Source organism: Lampetra planeri, chromosome 35, assembly GCF_965212315.1.
Source record: "Lampetra planeri chromosome 35, kcLamPlan1.2.h2, whole genome shotgun sequence".
NCBI lineage: Eukaryota > Metazoa > Chordata > Hyperoartia > Petromyzontiformes > Petromyzontidae > Lampetra > Lampetra planeri.
The window spans coordinates 9,326,098-9,353,994 of NC_136141.1; the positions used below are offsets into that span (position 1 = coordinate 9,326,098).

The 27,897-nt window shown below is 47.6% G+C and overlaps 1 protein-coding gene across 1 annotated transcript; it reads left to right on the forward strand.

Moving 5' to 3' along the window:
- Positions 1-27,897, forward strand: LOC144730370 (uncharacterized). Its single transcript, XM_078611143.1, has 5 exons — positions 1-1,704; positions 14,280-14,485; positions 19,219-19,356; positions 22,187-22,352; positions 24,437-27,897. The coding sequence occupies exons 1-5, from the start codon at positions 1,590-1,592 to the stop codon at positions 25,204-25,206; spliced, it is 1,395 nt and encodes a 464-aa protein (XP_078467269.1). The 5' UTR covers positions 1-1,589; the 3' UTR covers positions 25,207-27,897.

Sequence of the window (27,897 nt, forward strand, 5' to 3'; positions counted from 1 at the left end):
CCTGAGCGTAGAAGACGCGGCGGCGGTTGTCTCTGCGTGTTCCAGTCAGCGTGCTGCATCACGCTGCACATACACACGCACACACACACACACGCGCACTCACACACACACACACGCTCCACTCACACACACACACGCACTCACACGCACACACACACGCGCACTCACACACGCGCACTCACACACACACACGCACACTCACACACACGCGCACACACACACACGCGCACTCACACACACGCGCACACACACACACACGCACGCACTCACACACGCACGTGCGCGCACGCTGAACTCCACTCACACACGCGCACTCACACACACACACGCGCACTCACACACACGCGCACACACACACGCCGCGCGCGCGCGCACGCATTGCATATATGGGAAGAGGGGGTGTGTAGCAGTTGGCTGGCAAAAGTGGAGGTTGCTGTCATCTCGGGAGAGGTTTCGAGGAAGCTTCCAAGGAGAGCTCTTGCGGCGATAGAGCGGCCAGCGAGCGAAACGCGTATCGAGTTCGCCCTCCGCTGAACTCCATCGGCGTATTGCAGATTACGATATTTAAAGTTAGATGCGCGATAGTTGCGGCGATTAAACTGAAGAAAACAATATACATCGTTTTATATGACACGGCCAGTCAAACATCGAATGTTATTACATGACAACGAGTAGTGGGTGCTGGATTTCCCATCACGACTGGGTATGCTGAGAAATAACGCGCGCGTGTGTGAAGTTATGACAGGGACCTGGGTTTTTTTTTCTTAGAGCCGCTTCGTAACTACTTTATGCCTCATATTGTTAACATTGTTGTTCGCGTCGCGCTACGAGCGGCATTGCGATCGGATGATCCGCGCTGATCGGCTATCTGGAGCGTAACTCTCTCCTATGCAGGATCCTACGGCTTCCTTAGCCTACGCAGAATCCTAAAGCCTCCTTCCTCCAGCGCCGGCTCCTATCGCAGAGGGAAGGTCGTTCTCGCCCCCCATTCCCCTTCGTGTAGGATAGCCAGCCAGCGAGCAGCAGCAGCAGCAGCTGGTGGTATACTGATCAAGTGTAACTAGTGATGAGTCTTGTGGTTGTATACATATAGCCTCGTGTATACAGAGACGGTAGATTGTATACAGTCGTTCGCATCGCGGTGTATGCAGACAGTCAATAGCCCGTAGCCTCGTGGGGTATAAATTCAGTCTAAATAGAGTATGCCGTAGTAGTAGTGGTACTGCAGTAGTAGTAGTGATACTACAGCAGTAGTAGTGATAGAACAGTAGTGGTAGTAGTGTTACTACAGCAGTAGTAGTAGTGTTACTACAGTAGTAGGAGTGATACTACAGCAGTAGTAGTAGTGATACTACAGCAGTAGTAGTAGTGATACTACAGTAGTAGGAGTGATACTACAGCAGTAGTAGTAGTGTTACTACAGCAGTAGTAGGAGTGATACTACAATAGTAGTAGTGATACTACAGCAGCAGTAGGAGTGATACTACAGCAGTAGTAGTAGTGTTACTACAGCAGTAGTAGGAGTGATACTACAGCAGTAGTAGGAGTGATACTACTACAGCAGGGTCTCTCCTGGTGCTGTGGCTGCGATGCCGCGCGCGTTCCTCGTCAAGGCGCGCCGGGCGCGCAGCTTCCACGCGCCGCGCGCCCTCGGCCACGACAGCGGCGGGCGCGCGCTGCAGAACATGCTGGACATCTGCACCGGTGAGTTCACGCGCTCACTGACTTCACACGCCCTGAGTTCACCCGCTGTGGGTTCACCTGCTCTGAGTTCACCCGCTCTGAGTTCACCTGCTGTGGGTTCACCTGCTGTTGGTTCACCTGCTGTGGGTTCACCTGCTCTGAGTTCACCCGCTCTGAGTTCACCCGCTCTGAATTCACCTGCTGTGGGTTCACCTGCTCTGAGTTCACCTGCTCTGAGTTCACCTGCTGTGGGTTCACCTGCTCTGAGTTCACCTGCTCTGAGTTCACTTGCTGTGGGTTCACCTGCTCTGAGTTCACCTGCTCTGAGTTCACCCGCTCTGAATTCACCCGCTGTGGGTTCACCCGCTCTGAGTTCATCCGCTGTGGGATCACCCGCTCTGAGTTCCCACGCTGTGATTTCCGACACTCACCGACCCCGCCGTGAGTTCACTCCCCGGCTGAGTTCACGTGAGTTCACCCGCTCGCTCACCCGCTCGCTCACCCGCTGCGACTTCCGACACTCGCGCGCGACGTGAGGTCGGAACGGGTGAGGAGGGGACGCCGAGGTGGTTCGACCATCGCCGAGAACCTCGCTGTGCGTGATGGGGCATTGCAAGCGGCCTTCTTCACCAACCCGCACGCACGAGCGTCACGAAGTGCGGTCAAATAAGCAGACTCAGAATCGTCATACTGGAGGAATCCGATGAGCTATAAAGCTCTTGTTTTCCCCCCACATATGCACAATAGGGTCGGGTCAGGAAGTTACAACAAACGATGCAAAAACGCGATAGCCGCTGCTAAGTAGGGGAAAGGTGCAGATATCGCAAAAAAAAACTAAACTATTTTATTTGACCAGTTAAAGCCCCACTGAGCTTTAAACTTATCTTTCAGAAGCGACGTGGCCACAAATCGTCGCTCGACGAAGTGGCTGATCGTCGCGGGGAAATGTGTCGCAGCCAAAATACTCGAATCATCTCCGCTACCCGTACGATGCGTGAACGCTTTACACGAATGCTCAAACATCAACGTCGTCGTCCGCCTGGACAGCGAATTGCCACGAAGTGGCATCAGCGAGAAGGGGGAGAAGTTGACCTTGGCGATCTGGTCAAAGAGCACGAACCATCATCCCGCCATCTGCGGTCGTCATCCGCACAGCAGCGGCGACTTTCTTGGTCGCTCGCCATCGCCGCGCTTTCAGATGCGGCCGTCTGGAACGCTCTTCCCTTCCGATATTAGGAAGCCACTGGAGCTGTGCACTTTTAAATCATCGTCTAGATCAACAAACTCATTTCTTGAAAACTGCTTTTTGTGTTTGGCTTGTTTTCCTTCCCCCGCGCATCCGATTAACGCGCTTGGCTATGTACGGCGCGAAAGAAGTTCAACATACATACGGTACATGCGACTCAATTGTTCTGGTGGGTATCGACGTGACTCAACAACAACAATAAGGACTTTCGATTTTAAAGCTTTCGTGACTGCAGGGATTCATATTCTTGGATCTTTCGGTAAAGTCACGTAGAAGGGAAATAATAAAATAATAAAAAATAAAACAATATAAAATTCTCACGACGTTTCGGCCACGACACACAAGCAGCCGTCCTCAGGTGAAGAACAGAGCTGTCGGAAAAACAGCATCCGGAGGACGGCTGCTTGTGTTGTGGCCGAAACGTCGTGATAATTTTATTTTGTATTTTTATTATTTTATTATTTCCCTTTTACGTGACTTTACCGAAAGATCCAAGAATAACAATAAGGACCGCGCACCAGAGGTGGGACAAAGTCATTGTTATGCAAGTCCAAGTCGAGTCGCAAGTCATCAAATTCATGACTCGAGTCTGACTCGAGTCCAAGTCACATGACTCGAGTCCACACCTCATAGGTGGGACAAAGTCATTGTTATGCAAGTCCAAGTCGAGTCGCAAGTCATCAAATTCATGACTCGAGTCTGACTCGAGTCCAAGTCACATGACTCGAGTCCACACCTCTGCCGCGCACCATTGCCGACCAAGGGAAGCAACAATAGCTGACAAGTGCGCCGAGACGCGGGGAGAGAGGGAGACTGAAAGCTTCAAATCTAGAAGAGATACTGAACCACGAGAGGAAGAGGAACACCCGGATTGGAAAGCACGCGCAAGTTAGAGTTGCTGAATCGTCGGGTGTCAAGACACACACAAAGCGGTGGACTTGAAGCAGGACGCATCGTCGCTAGAAGGGACATGTGGCCGGCAAACTAAACATGGGGGTCCTTCGACCATACTTCACCACGCTGGTCAGTGCCAGTATTGCATTGCAATACTAATAGAAGTAATAGCACTGGTGTGAGTTAAGTAAACCAGTTGTTAAAGTAGTCTATAATAAAGTTAACTTAAAAAATTTGATTTCTAGATTTTGGTTAGACGGCACTGAGCAGCATCGAGACATCTACTGTAGGAGCTCATTGGCTCAGTCACGAAAATCATGAAGCCGACGTGGAGGACAAGTCAAAGATCCCCCGTGTAGCCTTGGCAGAATGGTGGGGCAAGTGCTGTTAGCGAGCACCGATGGAGGGCGGCACGGCACACGTTGGGGGTGGTGGCCAGCACCACGCCCCACCGCCTTTGTCTCCCCAGTAGCGATGTTTACTCATCACGCCAGGTACTCATTTAAGGCCGAGTCGACCTAGGTGCTGGCCAGCGACCGTTTCAGATAATCCTCGCTGTTGATGGCCGTATGTGGGATTCGAACTTGGGTGACCCGGGTTCGTAGCGTGGCGCGCTAACCGCCACACTACCGCTCCCCACGTCCTTCCAATGATTGAGCAATCATTGGAAGGACGTGATAAACCACGTCAAGTTTTGACTGCTGTGATTTTCACTCACCCACCCGTGCTGTTTTCGTTTACTAATTCAAGCTCATGGACATGCTGATTTATCCAGCCCCCACCCGTCCCAGCACGCCACAAACCCTCCCTTCCCCCCCTCCCGTGCCTATATAAAGCCACAACAGCAGATATTTTTTCTCACCTGATGACGGACGCTTGTGTTGCGACCGAAACGTCGTGTTCTTTTATGATATTTTTTTCTACGTACGTGACTTTACCGAACGAACCAGAGAGGATGGATTCCTGCAGTCACGAAAGCTTCAAATCAAGATTAGTTGCGGCAGTGTTTAGTTTTTTTTTAAAGAGCTACAATACGCCTCTTGGCAAAGCAGAACAAACATTTACGCATCATTCTGGTGTCTTTGCTTTTAATTGTAGCAGCGCATATTTGCGTAATTTTAAACGTACGAGAAAATATTCCCCTTATTGACATGCGTATGTGTGTGTGCTTGTGTGTGTGTTTGTGTAGAGTGGGGAGCGCTAGTGCAACGGTTAGCGCGCTGCGCTACGAACCTGGCGACCCAGTGACGATTATCCGAACCGATCCTGGGCCTCCCCTAGGTCGTCTAAGCCTCAAATTAGTACCTGGTGCGGTGTGTAAACATTGCCATTGGGGAGACAAAGGCGGCCGGGAGTGGTGCTGGCCACCCACCCCGTGCTGACCTTCATAGGCACTCGCTAACAGCACGTGCCCCATCAGTCTAAGGGATCTTGGTCTTCGTGTGGGTATATATATAGTACTGTAGTACTGTTGGCACTGCATAACACGTGTGTGTGGTGATCCCGACTGCGCTGCGAGCCCAGCCACCAGAGTTCGATTCCCCGACTCACGACGAATGGCAGCGGCGAATATCTCAACCGGCCCTGGGCCTTCTCCATCGGTCGACTTAAATGAGTGAACATCAGCACCGGGGAGACAAAGGTGGCCGGGCGTGGTGTCGGCCACCCGCCACCTCGTATGGTGCCCGTTAACGGCACTTGCCCCAACAGTCTGTTCAGGGCTGTATTGGGGGAATCTTTGTCTTTGTTACAATATCGTGAACGTACATTTCACACAGAGTACACACGTGTATATATATGTACTTGGCCGGTCGGAAATTACGAATTTGGCTTCTCGTGTTATTATTATTTAACACGATGATGTTGTGTTTAAAGGTGGGGGGAGGGGGTTTAGTTTAAATTATAATTATCTGACCAGCTGTGCCCGATCAATTTGTAGTCGTATAGTTCGTGTTATGATGAGACCTTTGGTATGCGAGCGCACATCAGCCGAGAACGGCACACACGCAGTGCACGCGTAACACGTGTTCACACGTGTTCACGTGTTAAGCGTGAGCAGGATAGACCCCGCGTGCACGCAGTCTATGAACACCCAGTATATATATCTCGATTTGAAGCTTTCGTGACTGCAGGAATCCATAGTCTTTGGTTCTTTCGCTAAAGTCACGTAGGTAGAAAATAATTTTATTAAAATAATTTTATTAAAATATTTTTTATCTTATACCTACGTGACTTTACCGAAAGAACCAAAGAGGATGGACACCCAGTATATGTAATAACAAAGGCAAAAGTCCCCCGTGTGGCCTTAACAGACTGTTGGGGCAAGCGCTGTTAGCGAGCACACTCTGAAGGCCTGGCACGGCACACGAGGGAGAGACGTGGCCATAACCACACCCGGCCGCCTTTGTCTCCCCGGTTTAAGGCTGAGTCGGTCTAGGGGAGGCCCAGGCACCGGTTAAGATATTCGCCACTGCTAGTTGGTTGTGAGCGGGAATAGAATTCGCGTTGTAGCGCAGCACGCTAACCACTATGCCACCGCTCCCCACAGTATATGTATACTGCACACAACATGTATAACATACGTACACATGATTATGTTTAGACGATTTAAGATTATACATAAACGCGTGCACAAATACACGTATCTTTATATTGTGCAACGGATGTAACGAACGATGCATCGATTAATCGGTTAATGAACATTCGTAAAGAGCACCGTACGTGTTTAATAATCACCGCGCGTGTAATAACAATCACCTGTAGATGTAGATGATGCGCTAATGTTAGATGCAGTGCTAGTGTTAGATGCAGCACTAATGTTAGATGCAGTGCTAATGTTAGATGCAGTGCTAGTGTTAGATGCAGCACTAATGTTAGATGCAGTGCTAATGTTAGATGCAGTGCTAATGTTAGATGCAGTGCTAGTGTTAGATGCAGCACTAATGTTAGATGCAGTGCTAATGTTAGATGCAGTGCTAATGTTAGATGCAGCACTAATGTTAGATGCAGTGCTAATGTTAGATGCAGTGCTAATGTTAGATGCAGTGCTAGTGTTAGATGCAGCACTAATGTTAGATGCAGTGCTAATGTTAGATGCAGCACTAATGTTAGATGCAGTGCTAATGTTAGATGCAGCACTAATGTTAGATGCAGTGCTAATGTTAGATGCAGCACTAATGTTAGATGCAGTGCTAATGTTAGATGCAGCACTAATGTTAGATGCAGTGCTAATGTTAGATGCAGCACTAATGTTAGATGCAGTGCTAATGTTAGATGCAGCACTAATGTTAGATGCAGTGCTAATGTTAGATGCAGTGCTAGTGTTAGATGCAGCACTAATGTTAGATGCAGTGCTAATGTTAGATGCAGTGCTAGTGTTAGATGCAGCACTAATGTTAGATGCAGTGCTAATGTTAGATGCAGTGCTAATGTTAGATGCAGTGCTAGTGTTAGATGCAGCACTAATGTTAGATGCAGTGCTAATGTTAGATGCAGTGCTAATGTTAGATGCAGCACTAATGTTAGATGCAGTGCTAATGTTAGATGCAGTGCTAATGTTAGATGCAGTGCTAGTGTTAGATGCAGCACTAATGTTAGATGCAGTGCTAATGTTAGATGCAGCACTAATGTTAGATGCAGTGCTAATGTTAGATGCAGCACTAATGTTAGATGCAGTGCTAATGTTAGATGCAGCACTAATGTTAGATGCAGTGCTAATGTTAGATGCAGCACTAATGTTAGATGCAGTGCTAATGTTAGATGCAGCACTAATGTTAGATGCAGTGCTAATGTTAGATGCAGCACTAATGTTAGATGCAGTGCTAATGTTAGATACAGCACTAATGTTAGATGCAGTGCTAATGTTAGATGCAGCACTAATGTTAGATGCAGTGCTAATGTTAGATGCAGTGCTAATGTTAGATGCAGCACTAATGTTAGATGCAGCACTAATGTTAGATGCAGTGCTAGTGTTAGATGCAGCGCTAATGTTAGATGCAGCACTAATGTTAGATGCAGTGCTAATGTTAGATACAGCACTAATGTTAGATGCAGTGCTAGTGTTAGATGCAGTGCTAATGTTAGATGCAGTGCTAATGTTAGATGCAGCACTAATGTTAGATGCAGTGCTAATGTTAGATGCAGTGCTAATGTTAGATGCAGCACTAATGTTAGATGCAGTGCTAATGTTAGATGCAGTGCTAATGTTAGATACAGCACTAATGTTAGATGCAGTGCTAGTGTTAGATGCAGTGCTAATGTTAGATGCAGTGCTAATGTTAGATGCAGCACTAATGTTAGATGCAGTGCTAATGTTAGATGCAGTGCTAATGTTAGATGCAGCACTAATGTTAGATGCAGTGCTAATGTTAGATACAGCACTAATGTTAGATGCAGTGCTAGTGTTAGATGCAGCGCTAATGTTAGATGCAGCACTAATGTTAGATGCAGTGCTAATGTTAGATACAGCACTAATGTTAGATGCAGTGCTAGTGTTAGATGCAGTGCTAATGTTAGATGCAGTGCTAATGTTAGATGCAGCACTAATGTTAGATGCAGCACTAATGTTAGATGCAGTGCTAGTGTTAGATGCAGCGCTAATGTTAGATGCAGCACTAATGTTAGATGCAGTGCTAATGTTAGATACAGCACTAATGTTAGATGCAGTGCTAGTGTTAGATGCAGTGCTAATGTTAGATGCAGTGCTAATGTTAGATGCAGCACTAATGTTAGATGCAGTGCTAATGTTAGATGCAGTGCTAATGTTAGATGCAGCACTAATGTTAGATGCAGTGCTAATGTTAGATGCAGTGCTAATGTTAGATACAGCACTAATGTTAGATGCAGTGCTAGTGTTAGATGCAGTGCTAATGTTAGATGCAGTGCTAATGTTAGATGCAGCACTAATGTTAGATGCAGTGCTAATGTTAGATGCAGTGCTAATGTTAGATGCAGCACTAATGTTAGATGCAGTGCTAATGTTAGATGCAGTGCTAATGTTAGATGCAGCACTAATGTTAGATGCAGTGCTAATGTTAGATACAGCACTAATGTTAGATGCAGTGCTAATGTTAGATGCAGCACTAATGTTAGATGCAGTGCTAATGTTAGATGCAGTGCTAATGTTAGATGCAGCGCTAATGTTAGATGCAGTGCTAATGTTAGATACAGCACTAATGTTAGATGCAGTGCTAATGTTAGATGCAGCGCTAATGTTAGATGCAGCACTAATGTTAGATACAGCACTAATGTTAGATGCAGTGCTAATGTTAGATGCAGTGCTAATGTTAGATACAGCACTAATGTTAGATACAGCGCTAATGTTAGATACAGCACTAATGTTAGATGCAGTGCTAATGTTAGATGCAGTGCTAATGTTAGATACAGCACTAATGTTAGATACAGCGCTAATGTTAGATACAGCACTAATGTTAGATGCAGTGCTAATGTTAGATGCAGTGCTAATGTTAGATACAGCACTAATGTTAGATGCAGCACTAATGTTAGATGCAGTGCTAATGTTAGATGCAGTGCTAATGTTAGATGCAGCACTAATGTTAGATGCAGTGCTAATGTTAGATGCAGCACTAATGTTAGATACAGCACTAATGTTAGATACAGTGCTAATGTTAGATACAGCACTAATGTTAGATACAGCGCTAATGTTAGATACAGCACTAATGTTAGATGCAGTGCTAATGTTAGATGCAGTGCTAATGTTAGATACAGCACTAATGTTAGATGCAGCACTAATGTTAGATGCAGTGCTAATGTTAGATGCAGTGCTAATGTTAGATGCAGCACTAATGTTAGATGCAGTGCTAATGTTAGATGCAGCACTAATGTTAGATACAGCACTAATGTTAGATGCAGTGCTAATGTTAGATGCAGTGCTAATGTTAGATGCAGTGCTAATGTTAGATACAGCACTAATGTTAGATACAGCACTAATGTTAGATGCAGCACTAATGTTAGATGCAGTGCTAATGTTAGATGCAGTGCTAATGTTAGATGCAGCACTAATGTTAGATACAGCACTAATGTTAGATACAGCACTAATGTTAGATACAGCACTAATGTTAGATGCAGTGCTAATGTTAGATGCAGCACTAGTGTTAGATACAGCACTAATGTTAGATGCAGTGCTAATGTTAGATGCAGCACTAATGTTAGATACAGCACTAATGTTAGATACAGCACTAATGTTAGATGCAGTGCTAATGTTAGATGCAGTGCTAATGTTAGATACAGTGCTAATGTTAGATGCAGTGCTAATGTTAGATACAGCACTAATGTTAGATACAGCACTAATGTTAGATACAGCACTAATGTTAGATACAGCACTAATGTTAGATGCAGTGCTAATGTTAGATGCAGTGCTAATGTTAGATACAGTGCTAATGTTAGATACAGCACTAATGTTAGATGCAGCACTAATGTTAGATACAGCACTAATGTTAGATACAGCACTAATGTTAGATGCAGCACTAATGTTAGATACAGCACTAATGTTAGATACAGCACTAATGTTAGATGCAGCACTAATGTTAGATGCAGCACTAATGTTAGATGCAGTGCTAATGTTAGATACAGCACTAATGTTAGATGCAGTGCTAGTGTTAGATGCAGCACTAATGTTAGATGCAGTGCTAATGTTAGATACAGTGCTAATGTTAGATACAGTGCTAATGTTAGATGCAGTGCTAGTGTTAGATACAGCACTAATGTTAGATACAGCACTAATGTTAGATGCAGTGCTAATGTTAGATGCAGTGCTAATGTTAGATGCAGTGCTAATGTTAGATACAGTGCTAATGTTAGATGCAGTGCTAATGTTAGATGCAGCACTAATGTTAGATACAGCACTAATGTTAGATGCAGTGCTAATGTTAGATGCAGTGCTAATGTTAGATGCAGTGCTAATGTTAGATACAGTGCTAATGTTAGATGCAGTGCTAATGTTAGATGCAGTGCTAATGTTAGATGCAGTGCTAATGTTAGATACAGCACTAATGTTAGATACAGCACTAATGTTAGATACAGCACTAATGTTAGATGCAGTGCTAATGTTAGATACAGCACTAATGTTAGATGCAGTGCTAATGTTAGATACAGCGCTAATGTTAGATACAGCACTAATGTTAGATGCAGTGCTAATGTTAGATGCAGTGCTAATGTTAGATGCAGCACTAATGTTAGATACAGTGCTAATGTTAGATACAGTGCTAATGTTAGATGCAGTGCTAATGTTAGATGCAGCACTAATGTTAGATGCAGTGCTAATGTTAGATACAGTGCTAATGTTAGATACAGCACTAATGTTAGATACAGCGCTAATGTTAGATACAGCACTAATGTTAGATGCAGTGCTAATGTTAGATGCAGCGCTAATGTTAGATACAGTGCTAATGTTAGATACAGTGCTAATGTTAGATGCAGCACTAATGTTAGATACAGCGCTAATGTTAGATACAGCACTAATGTTAGATGCAGTGCTAATGTTAGATGCAGCGCTAATGTTAGATACAGTGCTAATGTTAGATGCAGTGCTAATGTTAGATGCAGCACTAATGTTAGATGCAGCACTAATGTTAGATACAGTGCTAATGTTAGATGCAGCGCTAATGTTAGATGCAGCACTAATGTTAGATGCAGTGCTAATGTTAGATACAGTGCTAATGTTAGATACAGCACTAATGTTAGATACAGCACTAATGTTAGATACAGCACTAATGTTAGATGCAGTGCTAATGTTAGATGCAGCACTAATGTTAGATGCAGCACTAATGTTAGATACAGCACTAATGTTAGATACAGCACTAATGTTAGATGCAGCACTAATGTTAGATGCAGTGCTAATGTTAGATACAGCACTAATGTTAGATGCAGTGCTAATGTTAGATACAGCGCTAATGTTAGATGCAGTGCTAATGTTAGATACAGCACTAATGTTAGATGCAGTGCTAATGTTAGATACAGCGCTAATGTTAGATACAGTGCTAATGTTAGATACAGTGCTAATGTTAGATACAGCACTAATGTTAGATGCAGTGCTAATGTTAGATACAGCACTAATGTTAGATGCAGTGCTAATGTTAGATACAGCACTAATGTTAGATGCAGTGCTAATGTTAGATACAGTGCTAATGTTAGATGCAGTGCTAATGTTAGATGCAGTGCTAATGTTAGATGCAGTGCTAATGTTAGATACAGTGCTAATGTTAGATGCAGTGCTAATGTTAGATGCAGTGCTAATGTTAGATGCAGTGCTAATGTTAGATACAGCACTAATGTTAGATGCAGTGCTAATGTTAGATACAGTGCTAATGTTAGATACAGCACTAATGTTAGATGCAGTGCTAATGTTAGATACAGTGCTAATGTTAGATGCAGTGCTAATGTTAGATGCAGTGCTAATGTTAGATACAGCACTAATGTTAGATGCAGTGCTAATGTTAGATACAGTGCTAATGTTAGATACAGTGCTAATGTTAGATGCAGTGCTAATGTTAGATGCAGTGCTAATGTTAGATACAGCACTAATGTTAGATGCAGTGCTAATGTTAGATACAGTGCTAATGTTAGATACAGCACTAATGTTAGATGCAGTGCTAATGTTAGATACAGCACTAATGTTAGATGCAGCGCTAATGTTAGATACAGCACTAATGTTAGATGCAGTGCTAATGTTAGATACAGCACTAATGTTAGATGCAGTGCTAATGTTAGATACAGCGCTAATGTTAGATACAGCACTAATGTTAGATGCAGTGCTAATGTTAGATACAGCACTAATGTTAGATACAGCACTAATGTTAGATGCAGTGCTAATGTTAGATACAGCGCTAATGTTAGATGCAGCGCTAATGTTAGATACAGTGCTAATGTTAGATTAATTCTAACGAAGCGGAGCTGAACCTGCCCCAACGAGACCAATACAGGATGGAAAAACTAATCGAGTAAAATAATCGATATATTTATCAACTATAGCAACATCCCTGTTACTGCACAGTATATATATAAAACACATACGCGTTATTTGTATATATAGATTACTATGTATGTGTGCTGTATACTATATACTATACTATTTATCTGGTGGTGGTGATGCTGCTGCTACATTAGCAGCGCAAACACAAACAGCAGTCTCTAAATTCATCAACACCACGTTGGCCTCAACATAAAAATATAGACGTTTCGGCCAATGGCCCTTAAGAGCACAAAGCCTGCCGCGGCTGCTTGTGCCGTGACCTAAGAGCCATTCGCCTGCTGCAAATTTTGTCCAGAACCCCTACAGAATCGATTACGTGAACAATGCACGTCTTGAGCTGACAATTGCTGAGATATCCCATGACGCCTTGTGGCGGAGACGGAAGAGAGTAGAACACGGCGACACACGCAGGTGCTGCTACTGTTGTTGCCAGTTAACAGCTTTGCTTTATAATAATAATGTTATAATAGGGGTTTTCCCCTTTTTTCTGGCAACAAAACTGAAACCTTTTTACGAGGATTCGTTTCTGCATGAAGCACAATACTTGTAGTCAAAATGAAAACAAAAACCACACTATGATAATATATTGCCATTGTCCTTGAAACTGATTGGTCCACACCAAGGGACGGCTTTCTTTTGAGCCTCGACCCAATTGGTGCTCGACCAGAGGACGCCAAAAGGCGTACAGCTCAAAGACAATGCATATCTTATCATAGTGTGTTTTCAATCTAGACGATTTAAAAGTGCGTAGCTCCAGTGGCTTCCTAATATCGGAGGGAAGGGCGTTCCAGACGGCCGCAGAGGCGCGTTTGAAAGCGCGGCGATGCAGACGCGCTCGGGTGTGAGCGCTGTGGCTGGATGGTTCACGTCGGAGGATCGCAAAGACAGGGACACCGGCTCTGGCAAGGCTTATCCATTCGGGCTGTGGGTTGATCATGGCTGACGATGATGATAACCGGGGCTTAATTTCTCACTCGATACGGTCGTTAACGGTGGTTAGGCTGACTTGGGGCAGTAGAGGTTATCGGCGTAAGGCACTATAATATCTATTTTAAACATTTGTCAATTACACTCTCAAAATTAAAAAAAACTTTACAATAGGCGAGATTCTGGGCAATGGCCCTCCCATGTGTTAAAGGAGAAGGGCCACTTCCCAAAACGTCACCTGTTTCGTTGTTTTAAGTCGTGTTGTTGAATATGTGGAGGGTTTCTCCCCCCCCCCCCTCATAATATTATGGATAGGCACACTTTGTACCACTATCCATAATTAACCTATTTTGGGGTTTCCCCCCCCGTATGTTCCTTTAAACGTTTATAAATATGCCAAAAATGGAAATAAGACAAGAGCCAAGACGGACGTGACACGTGACAACAGTTGACTGGTCGAGCGTCCCAGACTGCTCCGGATGAAACGAAGCACTGCCCTTCTCGACGCTCCATAACCCTTGCCCCTCTCGCCAACACCAGAACTGCAGCTCGTCGTGGAAGGAGAGCAACTGGACGCCGACCACGTGACCCAGGGGCCTCACTCGAGCCCAGCGGGAGGCTTGGTCGGTTGGGGCTCTCCTCCACCATTGGGGCACGAGCCGGGGCCACCAGCCGAGACCCCGCCAAGCAACCCCGGTGCTCCAGAGGACGCCGGTCACACCTACACGTGTCTACGGTGCCAGAAGGTACGCCGACTTCCACATGCCGCGAACTGCCCGGTCATCATTCGCCGTGGCGGCTTTTGTCTGGTCGTTGAACAAAGACGGCCGCCGCATCGCGTCGCGCGCTTTCAGATGCGCCTCTGTGGCCGTCTGGAACGCTCTTCCTTCCGATATTCGGACGCCACTAGAGCTATGCGCTTTTAAATCTTGTGGATGAAAAACCAATTTTTTTTAATCTGCTTTTTGTGTTTAGTTAGCCGTTTTCTCCACGCACCTCCGAGTAAGACGGTTGGCTACGTATGTCGCGTAATAAGTTCAAGGTACATATATACATACGCAGCGTGGTCACCGTGGCTACAGCTTGGTTGGCAGTGAATATCACTCCCAAATTTAAGACTACGAGGATAAATCCTAGCCAGGGTTCGACACATCATCAGCTGACATTATTACCATCATCATCATCACCATCTTCATAATTGTGGGCAGTGCAGCTAATTCCATTGCTCCCAAGTCTACGCTCCCTCCCCACCTTGCAACCCACGAATGAACAGGCTGGTGAAGTATGGTCAGACAACCTCCACGATCCACACGGTGTGGCCAAGCCTTCGATCACTCCTCTGGGGTAAAAACTACAAAAATTAGCTCCACTTTTCAAGAATTTCACCACGCAGTACAGTATTCCACAAAGTGTTGTATTCATGAAAACAAAGTTTGGCTAGCTCGCTGGCCGGAGGGAGGGAAGTGATTTTTTATATATTCTAATTGTGTTATTGGTGTCCTAAATAATGTGGAATTTCCACCACTGATAACTGGACAAGTCATGGAGAGTACCACTGCCCAGTGCTCATTTGAGCATGGAAACATTTACCTTACTCTGATATTTGTGGCTGGATATACTGCGTACAATGACGATACCCAGGGCTCAATATCTTCCTGAATATTTTCCAGACCGCTGGTAGAATGGAGGAGGTGGCACGTGACTACGGCTATAGCCAAAGCGAGAAGTTATACTGGATGTGGTGTTCCGGGTGTGAAAATAATGTCCGTGTCACCGACCCACATAGACTCTTGACTGCAACTATTGGTCCCAGTGCAAGGTTCGATATAGAGAAGTTGCGTCGGAACTTCTGCAGGAAATTACGAATGCTACGAGACATCAGAAATTCTGATATCATTCACAACAAGCGCTACTGTGCGCTGGTGTCATAGCTTTTAAAGTAATAATGAATAAAGTAAAAATACTTACAAAAATGTATATTCTGTCTACGTCGTACCACTGCAATACGAATGATCAGAGTGCTTAACTCATGAGTTGAAAATTGTGAATTACAATCTTCGCTCATCACTTTTCAGAGGTAGAAGAATACAACTATTTTTTGTTAAAGAAGTCAACTGTGGCCCCTGTCATAGAAATGTGGAGTTTTCAACAGTGCCTAATGACCGTCAAAGAAAACAGAATGGGCATCGTACTCTCTGGCTCTTTCGGTAAAGTCACGTAGATAGAAAGAAAATAGAACACGACGTCTCGGTCGCAACACAAGCGTCCGTCATCAGGTGAGAAAGAATGATCTGATGTTTTGGCTTAATATAGGCACGGGAGGGGGGGGAGTAAAATTAGCATGTCGATGAGATTTAAATCTTGAGTCTTGAATTAGTAAACGCGTATTTTTTGGGTGGGTGAGTGAAAATTACAGCAGTTAAAACTTGACGTGGTTCATCACGTCCTTCCAATGATTGCTCAATCGGAATCCATCTTCTCGATTAAAGTTTTGTCTGTGTTTGTATATCTGGATGGCTTCATGAACAAATCTCTGATGGTGCCCGAGGGTTTATAGAGCACCTTGGTCTCGGAGAAAACAATGTCATGTGTGCCCACAGGGTTGAAACAATGATCCGTCACTGCCGAGGTGTTGGTTCTGCCGTGTTTCAAATCCGCTTTGTGTTCGCGAACCCGGTCTGAGACACGTCGCTTCGTTTCACCAATGTAACTGCTGCCGCAGACACAACTCAGCTTATAGACACCAGGTCATTGCATGTCCGGAATCGCATCCTTCACCGATGGGATAAAATCACGGATTTTGTGTACTGTATTGAACCGAACTTGGATCTTGTGTTTGTTCAAGATTTTGGAAATCCTTTTGGTGACCCCGGCTATGTATGGCAAGGTGATGGTTTTGATTGGGTCCTCAGATGGTTCTCTACCCATGTTTGGGGATGCAGCTTTGCGGATCGTGCGGTCAGAATATCCATTCCTCCTGAGAGCCTGGCGTACGTGCTCAGGCTCACTGGCTAGGTGGTGCTGGTCGGAGATGCAGCGGGCCCTATGGTGTAGTGTTTTGATGAGGGAATTCTTCTGTGCTGGATGGTGGTGGGAGTCAGGCTGGAGGGAAGAAGGAATGGAGGGACGAACGGAGGGATGCTAGCGTCCATGCGGGCCGATAGTGGGTATAAACAAATACTTGTCTGAGACGCGGCGGCGTGGTTAGCTATCGAGGGCTACCAGGCCGGTTGCAGGATCCGGGCGACGGGCTGTGAAGAGGAAGTAGAATTGGGCACGCGGAGCTCCTCCCTGAGTGTTCCTCGCCCCGTGGTCCCCGACCGACCGCACGAGACCGTCACCGAGGCGTCAATCAATGCACGTTCACAATCGGCGAAGTGTCATCGCAGTTTTTTTTTTTGTGCAACAGCTGAGGATTTTTTTTTTTCTTCAGGTTTACGTAAACCACATTGACGCGCGTTCCAGCGGGCGCACACGAACAAGCCGAGCCCGTGTTATCTTCCAGCGGGGGGTGGGGGGGAGAAGTGAAACATAGCAGATGAGTGACCCAAAAAACTACGCGCACAGTGCGTGATTGTAGCCAGTGACCGCGTTCGGGTCTGTCTGCCTTCTGCCCATTGTCTTACGGGAAGCTGCTCGTTTGCGACGGTTCACGGCTGCCCATGATGTCACCTTCAAATAACACTGGTCAACAAAAAAAATTCAGGGTGCTGATTCCAAATCTGATCTCAGATTTTCTCTATCACATCTCATTTTTATGCTATCGGCATACCCCATTTTCATTGATTTACCCCAAATTAACTGTCACTTATGATTGCAAGTTGTTGCGAGTCAGTGACTGCTTTAGTGTTTAAATATGGTGCTGTATTTTTAGGATAGTGTGTTTATAATATCATTTATGTAGATATCCACATTTATTTAATATTTATCTTCGGCAGTTTTTATTGAAAATGCAATATTTGATATCTCAAAAACCTGATGTGATAGACAAAAACTGATGCCAGATTTGGAATCAGTACCCCAAAATTACCTTAAAACCGTTGGAATACCTTATACCAGAAAAAGTGTGTTGACCAGTGTTACTCACGAATCCACGCCGAGCAAACCTCCAGCTACGGCTCAATCTCAGATCTCTCGAACTATGAAGGAATAACAATTGATTTATTATACTCACATACTGTACTGTTCTTCTTGGTCTCCATCCTGTGTCTTTCTTAATAAGCCGTGATGATTTGAATACAAGTTGTTTGGGAGTCGATGTACTACGTATGCATCCTTGCAAACAATGCAGCCCGCAAGAAAACATGATAGCAATGTACATTTGCATCTCGGGCGCAGTGTGCGAGTCCAGTATTACGTTTAAATAAACTAAATATGAGAGATTCAATCCAATTAACGACAGTTATATTCAGGGTGTCGCTGCAAAAACAAAGCATAAATCATATCACACGGTGCTAAGAGTGACAACAATAATCATTTACAGTCTACATAAACCCATTGCTGTAAGAAGGGTGTAAGAATAAATCCATTGCTGTGTCAGTCCTCGGGGTTTCCTTGTAAAGACTTCGCGGATAAGCGCCGGGGTTGGTGAATGGCGCCGCGGGTTCGTGAAGGACCGCCTCAGACATCGCTCGCCACTCATGTTGGCCCATGTTGGCCATGGGATAGCCACATAGCGAAACAAAGTGGTGCCCTATTGCAAGAGTAATGCCCACTCGCTGGCCGGTGCCGCATTCACCTTGTGCTCCGCAGGGACAGCTGCCACCAGGGCAGAGTCGTCCCTGGGGTACGGCCAATTGAGGCGACCGTCCCGGGCCCCGCGCTTTGGGGGGTGGGGGTGGGCGGAGGCGTGTCAGATGCAATACAGGGTGCTTCAAAAAAATGTTAACCCTTCTTTGAATTATCAACAATAGCACAAGCAATGTGCCTCCGGGCTCTGGAGACCACCTGGAGAAGATTCCAGGAACGTGTTGACAATGATGGCGAACAAGTGGAGACTCTTTGACTTTTTGAAGCTATTAACATGCATTTTTGTTATCATGCTACAGTGCATTAACCGTTCTTTTCCATTAAAAAAATAGTCCCATATAAGTGTTAACATTTTTTGGAGCACCCTGTACTTCTGGTTTAGTTGATTTGCCCCGTGCCCCGCAGCCCCCCCGCACTACAATGACAATAGTTTAAAGCGATTTGAAGCATGTTTAATTTTCAAAATGAAAATATGTTTTGGGGGGGGTGGGGGGCAAGAGCTTTGTGACGTCATATTTGAGGGGGGGGGGGGGTCTGACTTTTTGTGACGCCGTGTGACGAGGGGGAGGGGGGGTCAAAAATCGTCCAAAATCGCGTGACGTCATTTATGGACGGCCCCTTACTCCGTGGAGAGGTTGCGGCTGGAGCGTCACGTTGAGCTGGGTGCCCTGGCGTGCGCGTGCGTGCGTGCGCGTGCGCCTCACCTTGCACTCCACCGTGTGGGACGCAGCGCTTCGCCACGCCGCACGGGCTCGAGGTGCACGCGCGGCGCGCCCACGCCGGCACGCGCCCCTTCGCCTGCCCCCTTTGCCACAAGACGTTCGGCCACGCGCTCAGCCTGGAGAGGCATCGAGCCACACACGCGCAAGTGAGTTGCAGCACCCGCCCCGCGTTGCTGGCAGGCCCAGCTGGGACCCACGGCGAGCTGATGGCCCCCCTCCGGCTGTGACATGTTTGCTATTGGCAATATTTTTTATTTTATTTTACCGGGTCTAAAGCTCACTGAGCTGTGTGAGCTTTGTTTTCAGAAGCGACCTGGCCACAAATGATAGGTCAACGAAGTGGCTCGTCACGTGGGCATTTCTAGCAGCCAAATATTTTAAACGCACGATGTCGATTCTAAATGCGGAGGGAAAAACCGGATGACCCGGAGAAAAATCCAGGCGACCACGGGGAGAGAGACACGCAAACTCCAAATATACAGCAGCAGGCGTCAGGGTCGGGATCGAACCCGCGACCTCCTGCACACCAGGCGAGATAGTTAGTTAACATCTCGCCACCGCTTGTACGGAGCCATGACCGCTCAACCCACCTATTGAACGGCCCTCCTCACTCCCTTTGGCATTGGCTGCGCCCACTACTCAGGTAGCCCCGCCCAATACCCAGCTAGCCCGGCCCACTACTAGGGTAGCCCCGCCCACTACTCAGGTAGCCCCGCCCACTACTCAGGTAACCCCGCCCACTACTCGGGTAACCCCGCCCACTACTCAAGTAGGTACGCCCACTACTCAGGTAGCTCCACCCACTACTCAGGTAGCCCCGCCCGCTACTCAGGTAGCCCCGCCCACTACCCAGGTAGCCCCGCCCACTACCCAGGTAGCCCCGCCCACTACTCTGGTAGCCCCGCCCACTACTCAGGTAGCCCCTCCCACTACTCAGATAGCCCTGCCCACTGCTCAGGTAGCCCCGTCCACTGCTCAGGTAGCCCCGCCCACTACTCAGGTAGGCACGCCCACTACTCGGGTAGCCCCGCCCACTACTCAAGTAGGCACGCCCACTACTCGGGTAACCACGCTTCGGGGCCGGCTCTAAATGGCGTCATGCACCTAGGGGGTAGGGGGCGGGTCAGACATATGTGACGATGTGTGACGAGGGGGGGAGGGTTTGAGAAATGTGACGTCACGTAAAAATGCGCAACTTTAAATAAATATAGACAACACGCTCTACTTAATTAAATAGACGTTTTAATAAATGTTTTTTCCTACATCAGAGTGCAGCGCCACATTAAATACGCACTACAGTGACAAAAGTTTAAAGCGATTTGAAGCATGTTTTATTTTGGGGGGGGGGGGGCAGAGCTTTGTGACGTCATATTTGAGGGGGAAGGGTCTGACTTTTTGTGACGCCGCGTGACGAGGGGGGGGTAAAAAAATCGTCCAAAATCGCGTGACGTCATTTATGGACGGCCCCTTACTCCTCGGGTATTCCCGCCCACTGCCCGGGTAGCCCCGCCCACTGCCCGTGTAGCCCCGCCCACTGCCCGGGTAGCCCCGCCCACCCCTCGGGTAACTCCTCCCCTCTGCCTGTGTCATGGGTCGAGCTTGAGCTTTAAGGACATTGTCAGCCAGGGAGAAAATCCCGATTCTGCACAAATGCTTCGTGAGACCGGGACGACCCTTCTGAAACTGCTGCCAAGCAGCTTCGCAGCTTCGCAGCAGTGACGGGTTACTGGGGACCTGACTTTCTTCCCCGACATTGGAGTTGTCGGACACTTGGACACGTCACGGTGAACATTTCCCGCACTGTTGCGCCAACTAAAAATAATCATCGGCACAAGTGTTTTTTTTTTTTTGCAAAACTTTCATTAAGGCAAGACGCAATGGGAAGCGTTATACATCGTCAAGTGTCATGTAAATATCTCACACGGCAAGCGAGGTGCCCAAGTCCCACTGTCAACAAATCTGAAAAAATATGAGCGTTCAAATCGTAAAAGCCACGGGTTAAAGCAACTTAATTATCAGGGTGGTCACGATGGTTAATTTAGCTTCACGGATGAGCAGGTGTGAGATGTGGGTCGTGCCTCTAAAAGCGGGCCGCGGTGGTGATGCGATGCCCGTTGTATCTTTGGAGTCCACGTGTTTTCTCTCTCTCAACCCGTGGTGGTCGCGTGGATTTTGCTCCGTAATCTCCGCTTTTGCCGCTCCATCCACATTTAAAGTCAACGTGCGTTTCGATTATTTGACCGCTCCTATAAATGCCCACGTGCGACGACCATGATATCAGCCCACTGCGATGAGCTATCGCGGCGTGGGCCAGGTCGCCTCCGAACAAAAAACCAGAGCTCATGGCTCGCGGAGCTTCACCTGGTGAACAAAATAAATACAATATAATAATAGGTTTTTTCCCCTTTTTTATGGCAACAAAACTGAAACCTTTTTACAAGGAATCATGTTTACATTAACCACAATACCTGCGGTCAGAATGCAAACAAAAAACACTCTGATAATATATGCATTGTCCTGGAAATTGATTGGTCCACACGAGAGACAGCTTTCCTCAGAGCCTAGTCTCATACGGTGTTTGACCAGATGACGCCAAAAGGCACACAACACAAATACAACGCATTATCAGAGGAATGAGAGCTCGGGGTAAGCATCTTCATCATGAGGCCTCCTTTGCCAGTACCAAAATATAATAATAGGTTTTTCCCCTTTTCTATGGCAACAAAACTGAAACCTTTTTACGAGGAATCACGTGTTTTTTGTTTGCATTCTGACCGCAGGTATTGTGGTTAATGTAAACATGATTCCTTGTAAAAAGGTTTAAGTTTTGCTGCCAAAAAAAGGGGAAAAAACCTATTATATTTTGGTACTGGCAAAGGAGGCCTCATGTTCTAAAATAAATAAACGTCGATGTGGGGGTTGGCCACGCTGTGTGGGTCTGAGTGCGATCACTTCGCGTTCTCCCGACGGTGGCAGGAGCGCAGCTTTGTGTGCAAGATCTGCAGCAAGACGTTCAAGCGCTCGTCCACACTCTCCACCCACCTGCTCATCCACTCGGACACGCGGCCCTTCCCCTGCATCTACTGCGGCAAGCGCTTCCACCAGAAGTCCGACATGAAGAAGCACACCTTCATACACACAGGTAAGACACACCTTCACACACACACACGCAGGTAAGACACACCTTCACACACACAGGTAAGACACACCTTCACACACGCACACAGGTAAGACACACCTTCACACACACACACACACAGGTAAGACACCTTCACACACACAGGTAAGACACACCTTCACACACACACACACAGGTAAGACACACCTTCACACACACAGGTAAGACACACCTTCACACACACAGGTAAGACACACCTTCACACACACACACGCAGGTAAGACACACCTTCACACACACAGGTAAGACACACCTTCACACACACAGGTAAGACACACCTTCATACACACAGGTAAGACACACCTTCACACACACACACAGGTAAGACACACCTTCACACACACAGGTAAGACACACCTTCACACACACACACAGGTAAGACACACGCTCACACACACAGGTAAGACACACCTTCACACACACACACACAGGTAAGACACACCTTCACACACACACAGGTAAGACACACCTTCACACACACAGGTAAGACACACCTTCACACACACACACAGGTAAGACACACCTTCACACACACAGGTAAGACACACCTTCACACACACAGGTAAGACACACCTTCACACACACACACAGGTAAGACACACCTTCACACACACAGGTAAGACACACCTTCACACACACAGGTAAGACACACCTTCACAATCACACACACACACACAGGTAAAACACACCTTCACACACACAGGTAAGACACACCTTCACACACACAGGTAAGACACACCTTCAGACACACACAGGTAAGACACACCTTCACACACACAGGTAAGACAAGCACACCGACATTTCCACAGGTGATTCACACCTACACACACATACATGCAGGTGAGCCACAAATCTATGCACATCTAGACACCTTCATAACATTCAGACGACACACCTGTATACAGAGAGGAGATACACACCCCCCCGCCTGCACACACATACACACACAGGTGACACAGACATGCACATTAGCCCCACTTTTCACCCAGGCAAATGGGGAGCACAGACTTAAGTGTTTGTAAGCGAACATTAAAACTGACAATAACATTTGTAAGATCTTCTTAGGTTTTTTCGGTAAAGTCACGTAGGTAAAACATCAAAATGAATGAAAATAAAATAAAATAAAATCAAAATTCACGACGTTTCGGAGGCAACACAACGAAACGTCGTGAATTTTGATTTTATTTTATTTTAATTCATTTTGATGTTTTACCTACGTGACTTTACCGAAAAAACATAAGAAGATGATTCCTTGCAGTCACGAAAGCTTCAAATCTAGAAACATTTGTAAGAACATGCGAATTTATGACACCACGGTTGTGAGATGTTAACTCCATCGCCTGGTATAGCTGAGGTCATGGGTTTGATCCATGTTTATTTCCTTGTGGTCGCGTGGATTTTTCTCCAGGTCCTCCGGTTTCTCCCTACACATTTAGACAACCATTTAGAGTATTTGGCTGCTATAACTGTCCACTTGATTATGAGCCACTTCGTTGAGCTATCAACACAATTGACGGCTCAACGACGTAGCTTATCACGTGGAAATGTATAGCAGCCAAACACGCGTGATGTTTCTCGATGTGGAGGGAAAAACCGGAGGACCCGGAGAAAAATCCACGCGACCGCAGGGGAAAGAGACACGCAAACTCCAAATATACAGCAGCAGGCGTCAGGGTCGGGATCGAACCCACGACCTCCTGTATACCAGGTTGTAAATGTCCACATGATAAGCCACTTAGTTGAGCTGTCATTTATGGCCAGGTCGCTTCTGAAAAAAAGAGCTAAATAGCTCAGTGTACCTTACCTGGTAAAATAAACAAAAATAGTTTATTTTAGAATCTCAGGGGTCACTATGTAAGTATGTAGATCTCAGTGGCATCACCGTGGTTGGTATGGGCCCTGTTAGCATAAATTAAACAGGGGGGGTGGGGGGGGCGGCGGTCAATTTCCCTCGCTTTCCCTGAACCCCGGTGCAGTTGCACCGCCTGCACACTCGACAGCTCGGCCGCTGACCTCCCGACCCCCCCCCGCCGTGCGTCGCCTTCCAGGGGAGAAGCCGCATCGCTGCGGTGTGTGCGGCAAGGCCTTCAGCCAGAGCTCCAACCTCATCACGCACGCGCGCCGACACGCCGGCGCGCAGCCCTTCCCGTGCGCGCACTGCGGCCGCGCCTTTCAGCGCCGCGTCGACCTGCGGCGGCACGTCGACAGTCTGCACGGAGCCGGAGCCGCCGTCGCCGCCACCGCCGCCGCCGTCGTCACCGCCGCCGCCGCCGCCCTAGAGTGCCCCGAGCCCTGCTCGCCGTACGGGGCGATGCGTCGCGACGCTCGGAGGACTCCGCGGCAGGACGCGGAGCGGGACGAGCGGGAGCGTCGCCAGCGCGTTCTGCATCGTCTTGAACGAGAGCATCAGCAGCAGCAGCATCACCACCACCAACATCAGCAGCAGCATCATCAGCAGCATCAGCATCATCATCAGCAGCAGCAGCATCATCATCATCAGCAGCAGCAGCATCACAACCAGCATCAGCATCACCAGCAGCAGCAGCACCAGCAGCTGGCGAATGTCGATTTCCGATTTGGCCGCGCGTACGACGGGCGCTGCTACGCCGCGCTGTTCGGCGACGCGGCCGACGAGGGCTTCGTCGTGCCGAGCTACGAGGGCCGGCAGCTGTACGACGCGCTGCTCTGGGCGGCGTGCCCGCGACTGCCCCTCGCCGGCGGCGGGGGCGCCGGTGGCGGCGGCGAGGGGCGGCCCTGCCACCCCGCCTGCCCCGGCGGGCCTCCGCCAGAGCTCGCGTGGCACTCGTGCCGCGCGTGAATTGACACGCGCAGCGCCTGGGTGCGCGTCTCTGTGTGTGTCCGTGTGTCCCCGTGTGTGTGTCTGATATGGGGGGATCTTTGTCTGTGTATGGGCAGTGGTGTGGGGGAGCGGCGGTGTGGCGGTTAGCGCTACGCTGCGCTACGAACCTGGCGACCCGGGTTCGATTCCCGCTCACGGCTAACACCGGTGACGATTATTTGAACCGGTCCTGGACCTCCCCATGGTCGATTCAGCCTCAATTGTGTACCTGGTGCGGTGTGTAAACATCGTCACTGGGGAGACAAAGGCGGCCGGGCATGATGCTGGCCACCCACCCCCTCGTGTCCCGTGCTGGCTTTCATAGGTGCTTGCTAACAGCACTTGCCCCAACAGTCTGTCAGGCTATATGGGGGATCTTTGTCTTTGTCTTTTTGGCAGTGGTGGTTCAATGCTTAGGGCGCTGTGCTACGAACCCGGCGACAAGGGCTCGATTCCCTCTAACGCCAACACCAGTGACAATTATCTGAATCGGACCTGAGCCTCCCCTAGGTCGACTCAGCCTCAATTGAGTACCTGGGGCAATGCGTAAAAAACTTTGCCGCGAGGGAGACAAAGGCGTGGTGCTGACCACCCACCCCCTCGTGTGCCTTGCCGGCCTTCACAGGTTGCTACTCGCTAACAGCACTTGCCCCTGCAGTCACGGCGGATTTGCTGTGTGTGTGTGTGGGGGGGCTTGTGATGTTTGCTAATACATATTCCATGGACCGTCTCAGTGACCAATCCTCTTCTCCACACTCCACACCTGCCTCGCCCATCGCAAGCTGGACTATCCCCTTCCTCATCGCGGGGCCCCATTCCTGTTCTACGTTGTAATCATTCGCTGTGCATTCTGATTCACAGTCCACTTCAGGCCTGACTTGTTGCGGCAGAAGAAGCCTCCCTGTTAATGTGGAGCCGGCGATGAATCACCCCCCCCCCCCCCAGCGAGGAGCTCTCCTCTGAGGTCCAATTCCAAATGGCTCGCGTGGCGGAGCCCAAACGGACTGAAGAGAGTGGAGTCATGGAGTCTCGGCAGATGCAACTCTCTCGTGAAATCACGAGGGGTGGGGGGTGTCCTACACAACCCCGACCAATGTGTGCTCGTCAGGAGAAGCGAGCGACACGCATCATCTCTTGAGACACCCTGCAGCACCACGATGGCACTCCTCAAGACTTGGCACCAGAAGCAGTGGCCTGTGCAGAATATTGGGGGGGGGGGGGGGGAGACCGCCGCGTAGAGGTTGGACAGGAGACGCGACGGAGAAGAAGATACAAACTGTGAAAGTGCTGCGTCGGTATTGGCGGCACAAGCACAGATACACAACAACTCAATAACACTGCCACGATTAGCAACAATACGCAATCGGGAAGTATCGATAAACGCAATAACATAGGTTATGACGAGTGCTGCAATCGGTGATGGTTCACAAAATGTCCCTCCCTTCTTAGCAGAGCGACACCTTTGCCATTGCCTGAAACGTCACCGACGATGATGATGATGATGCACGTACGCGCGTTGAACTTCGTTCGCTACCGTACGTAGCTAATCGGCGGTGCGGATTGCGCGCACATGCAGATGCGTCCCTTGTGTGGGGCCAGCGTTATCAACGAATGCGTTGAGTTCATCTTACAAACCATGGCGGCCGGGCACGGGACAGGGGAAGCCGTGTGTGGCACTGTCCCTACAACCACCAACGGTGAGATCATTACGAACGTACAGGAAGAGAGAGAGACCCCAAGTACGTACACGTCGTGATTTGGAATACAGGGACTCCTCTACTTACGAACATCCGACTTACGAACTTTCAGAGATACGAACATACCTGTCCGTATGTCCAGTTGCAGCTGTTCCGGCAGCTGATCACGATGTTATTGCCTGTCACAAGTTGATTTATGAAGAGAAGAAGAGAGTAACCGTGCAGACATCTCTTTGTACGTTGTTCAAGAGAGTAGAGAGTAAACACGAGCACCAAATGGAAGTAGCAGAGGTGGGACAAAGTCATTGTTATGCAAGTCACAAGTAAGTCTCAAGTCTTTGCTCTCGAGTCCCGAGTCAAGTCGAGTCAAAGATGAGGCAAGTCCAAGTCGAGTCTGAAGTCATCAAAATCATGACTCGAGTCTGACTCGAGTCCAAGTCGCATGACTCGAGTCCACACCTCTGGGAAGTAGCATCTACATCTGCAGAAGATAAAAAAACAATGGCATCTACATCTGCAGAACATAAAAAAACAGTGGCATCTACATCTGCAGAACATGAAGAACTAGTGGCATCTACATCTGCAGAACATGAAGATTCAGTGGCATCTACAAGTACAGGAGATTTTACAACTTTTAAAGTAATTGTCTATGTTTAGTGTACATGCCGTATGTTTTTGGAATCGGCAGGTGCAAAGTTGGACTTACGATCAAATCAACTTACGAACAGACCTCTGTAACCTAATTCGTTCGTCTCGGTATGTCGGTGCCGACTTTAATTATTAGTTTCCAGTATCAGCAACATTCTCGTGTCTTTTTTTGTCTGTTCGTTTGAATGTTCACTGAATGGTAAAGTAGTGCTCCAACTCAATCTTGGCAAAACGCTAAAGTGTCACCAGTACTTGTAGATAACGAAACGCAACGGCGCTGCAGCGGAGGCGCATTTTTTTAATAAAGCACAAGCGGGAAAACCAA

Excerpts from the sequence above, each read along its gene's own strand:
- LOC144730370 (XM_078611143.1), top strand. The coding sequence starts at position 1,590 with ATGCCGCGCGCGTTCCTCGTCAAGGCGCGCCGGGCGCGCAGCTTCCAC. Across the intron at positions 1,705-14,279 it reads CATGCTGGACATCTGCACCG|AACTGCAGCTCGTCGTGGAA; the intron begins GTGAGTTCACGC and ends CGCCAACACCAG. Across the intron at positions 19,357-22,186 it reads ATCGAGCCACACACGCGCAA|GAGCGCAGCTTTGTGTGCAA; the intron begins GTGAGTTGCAGC and ends CGACGGTGGCAG.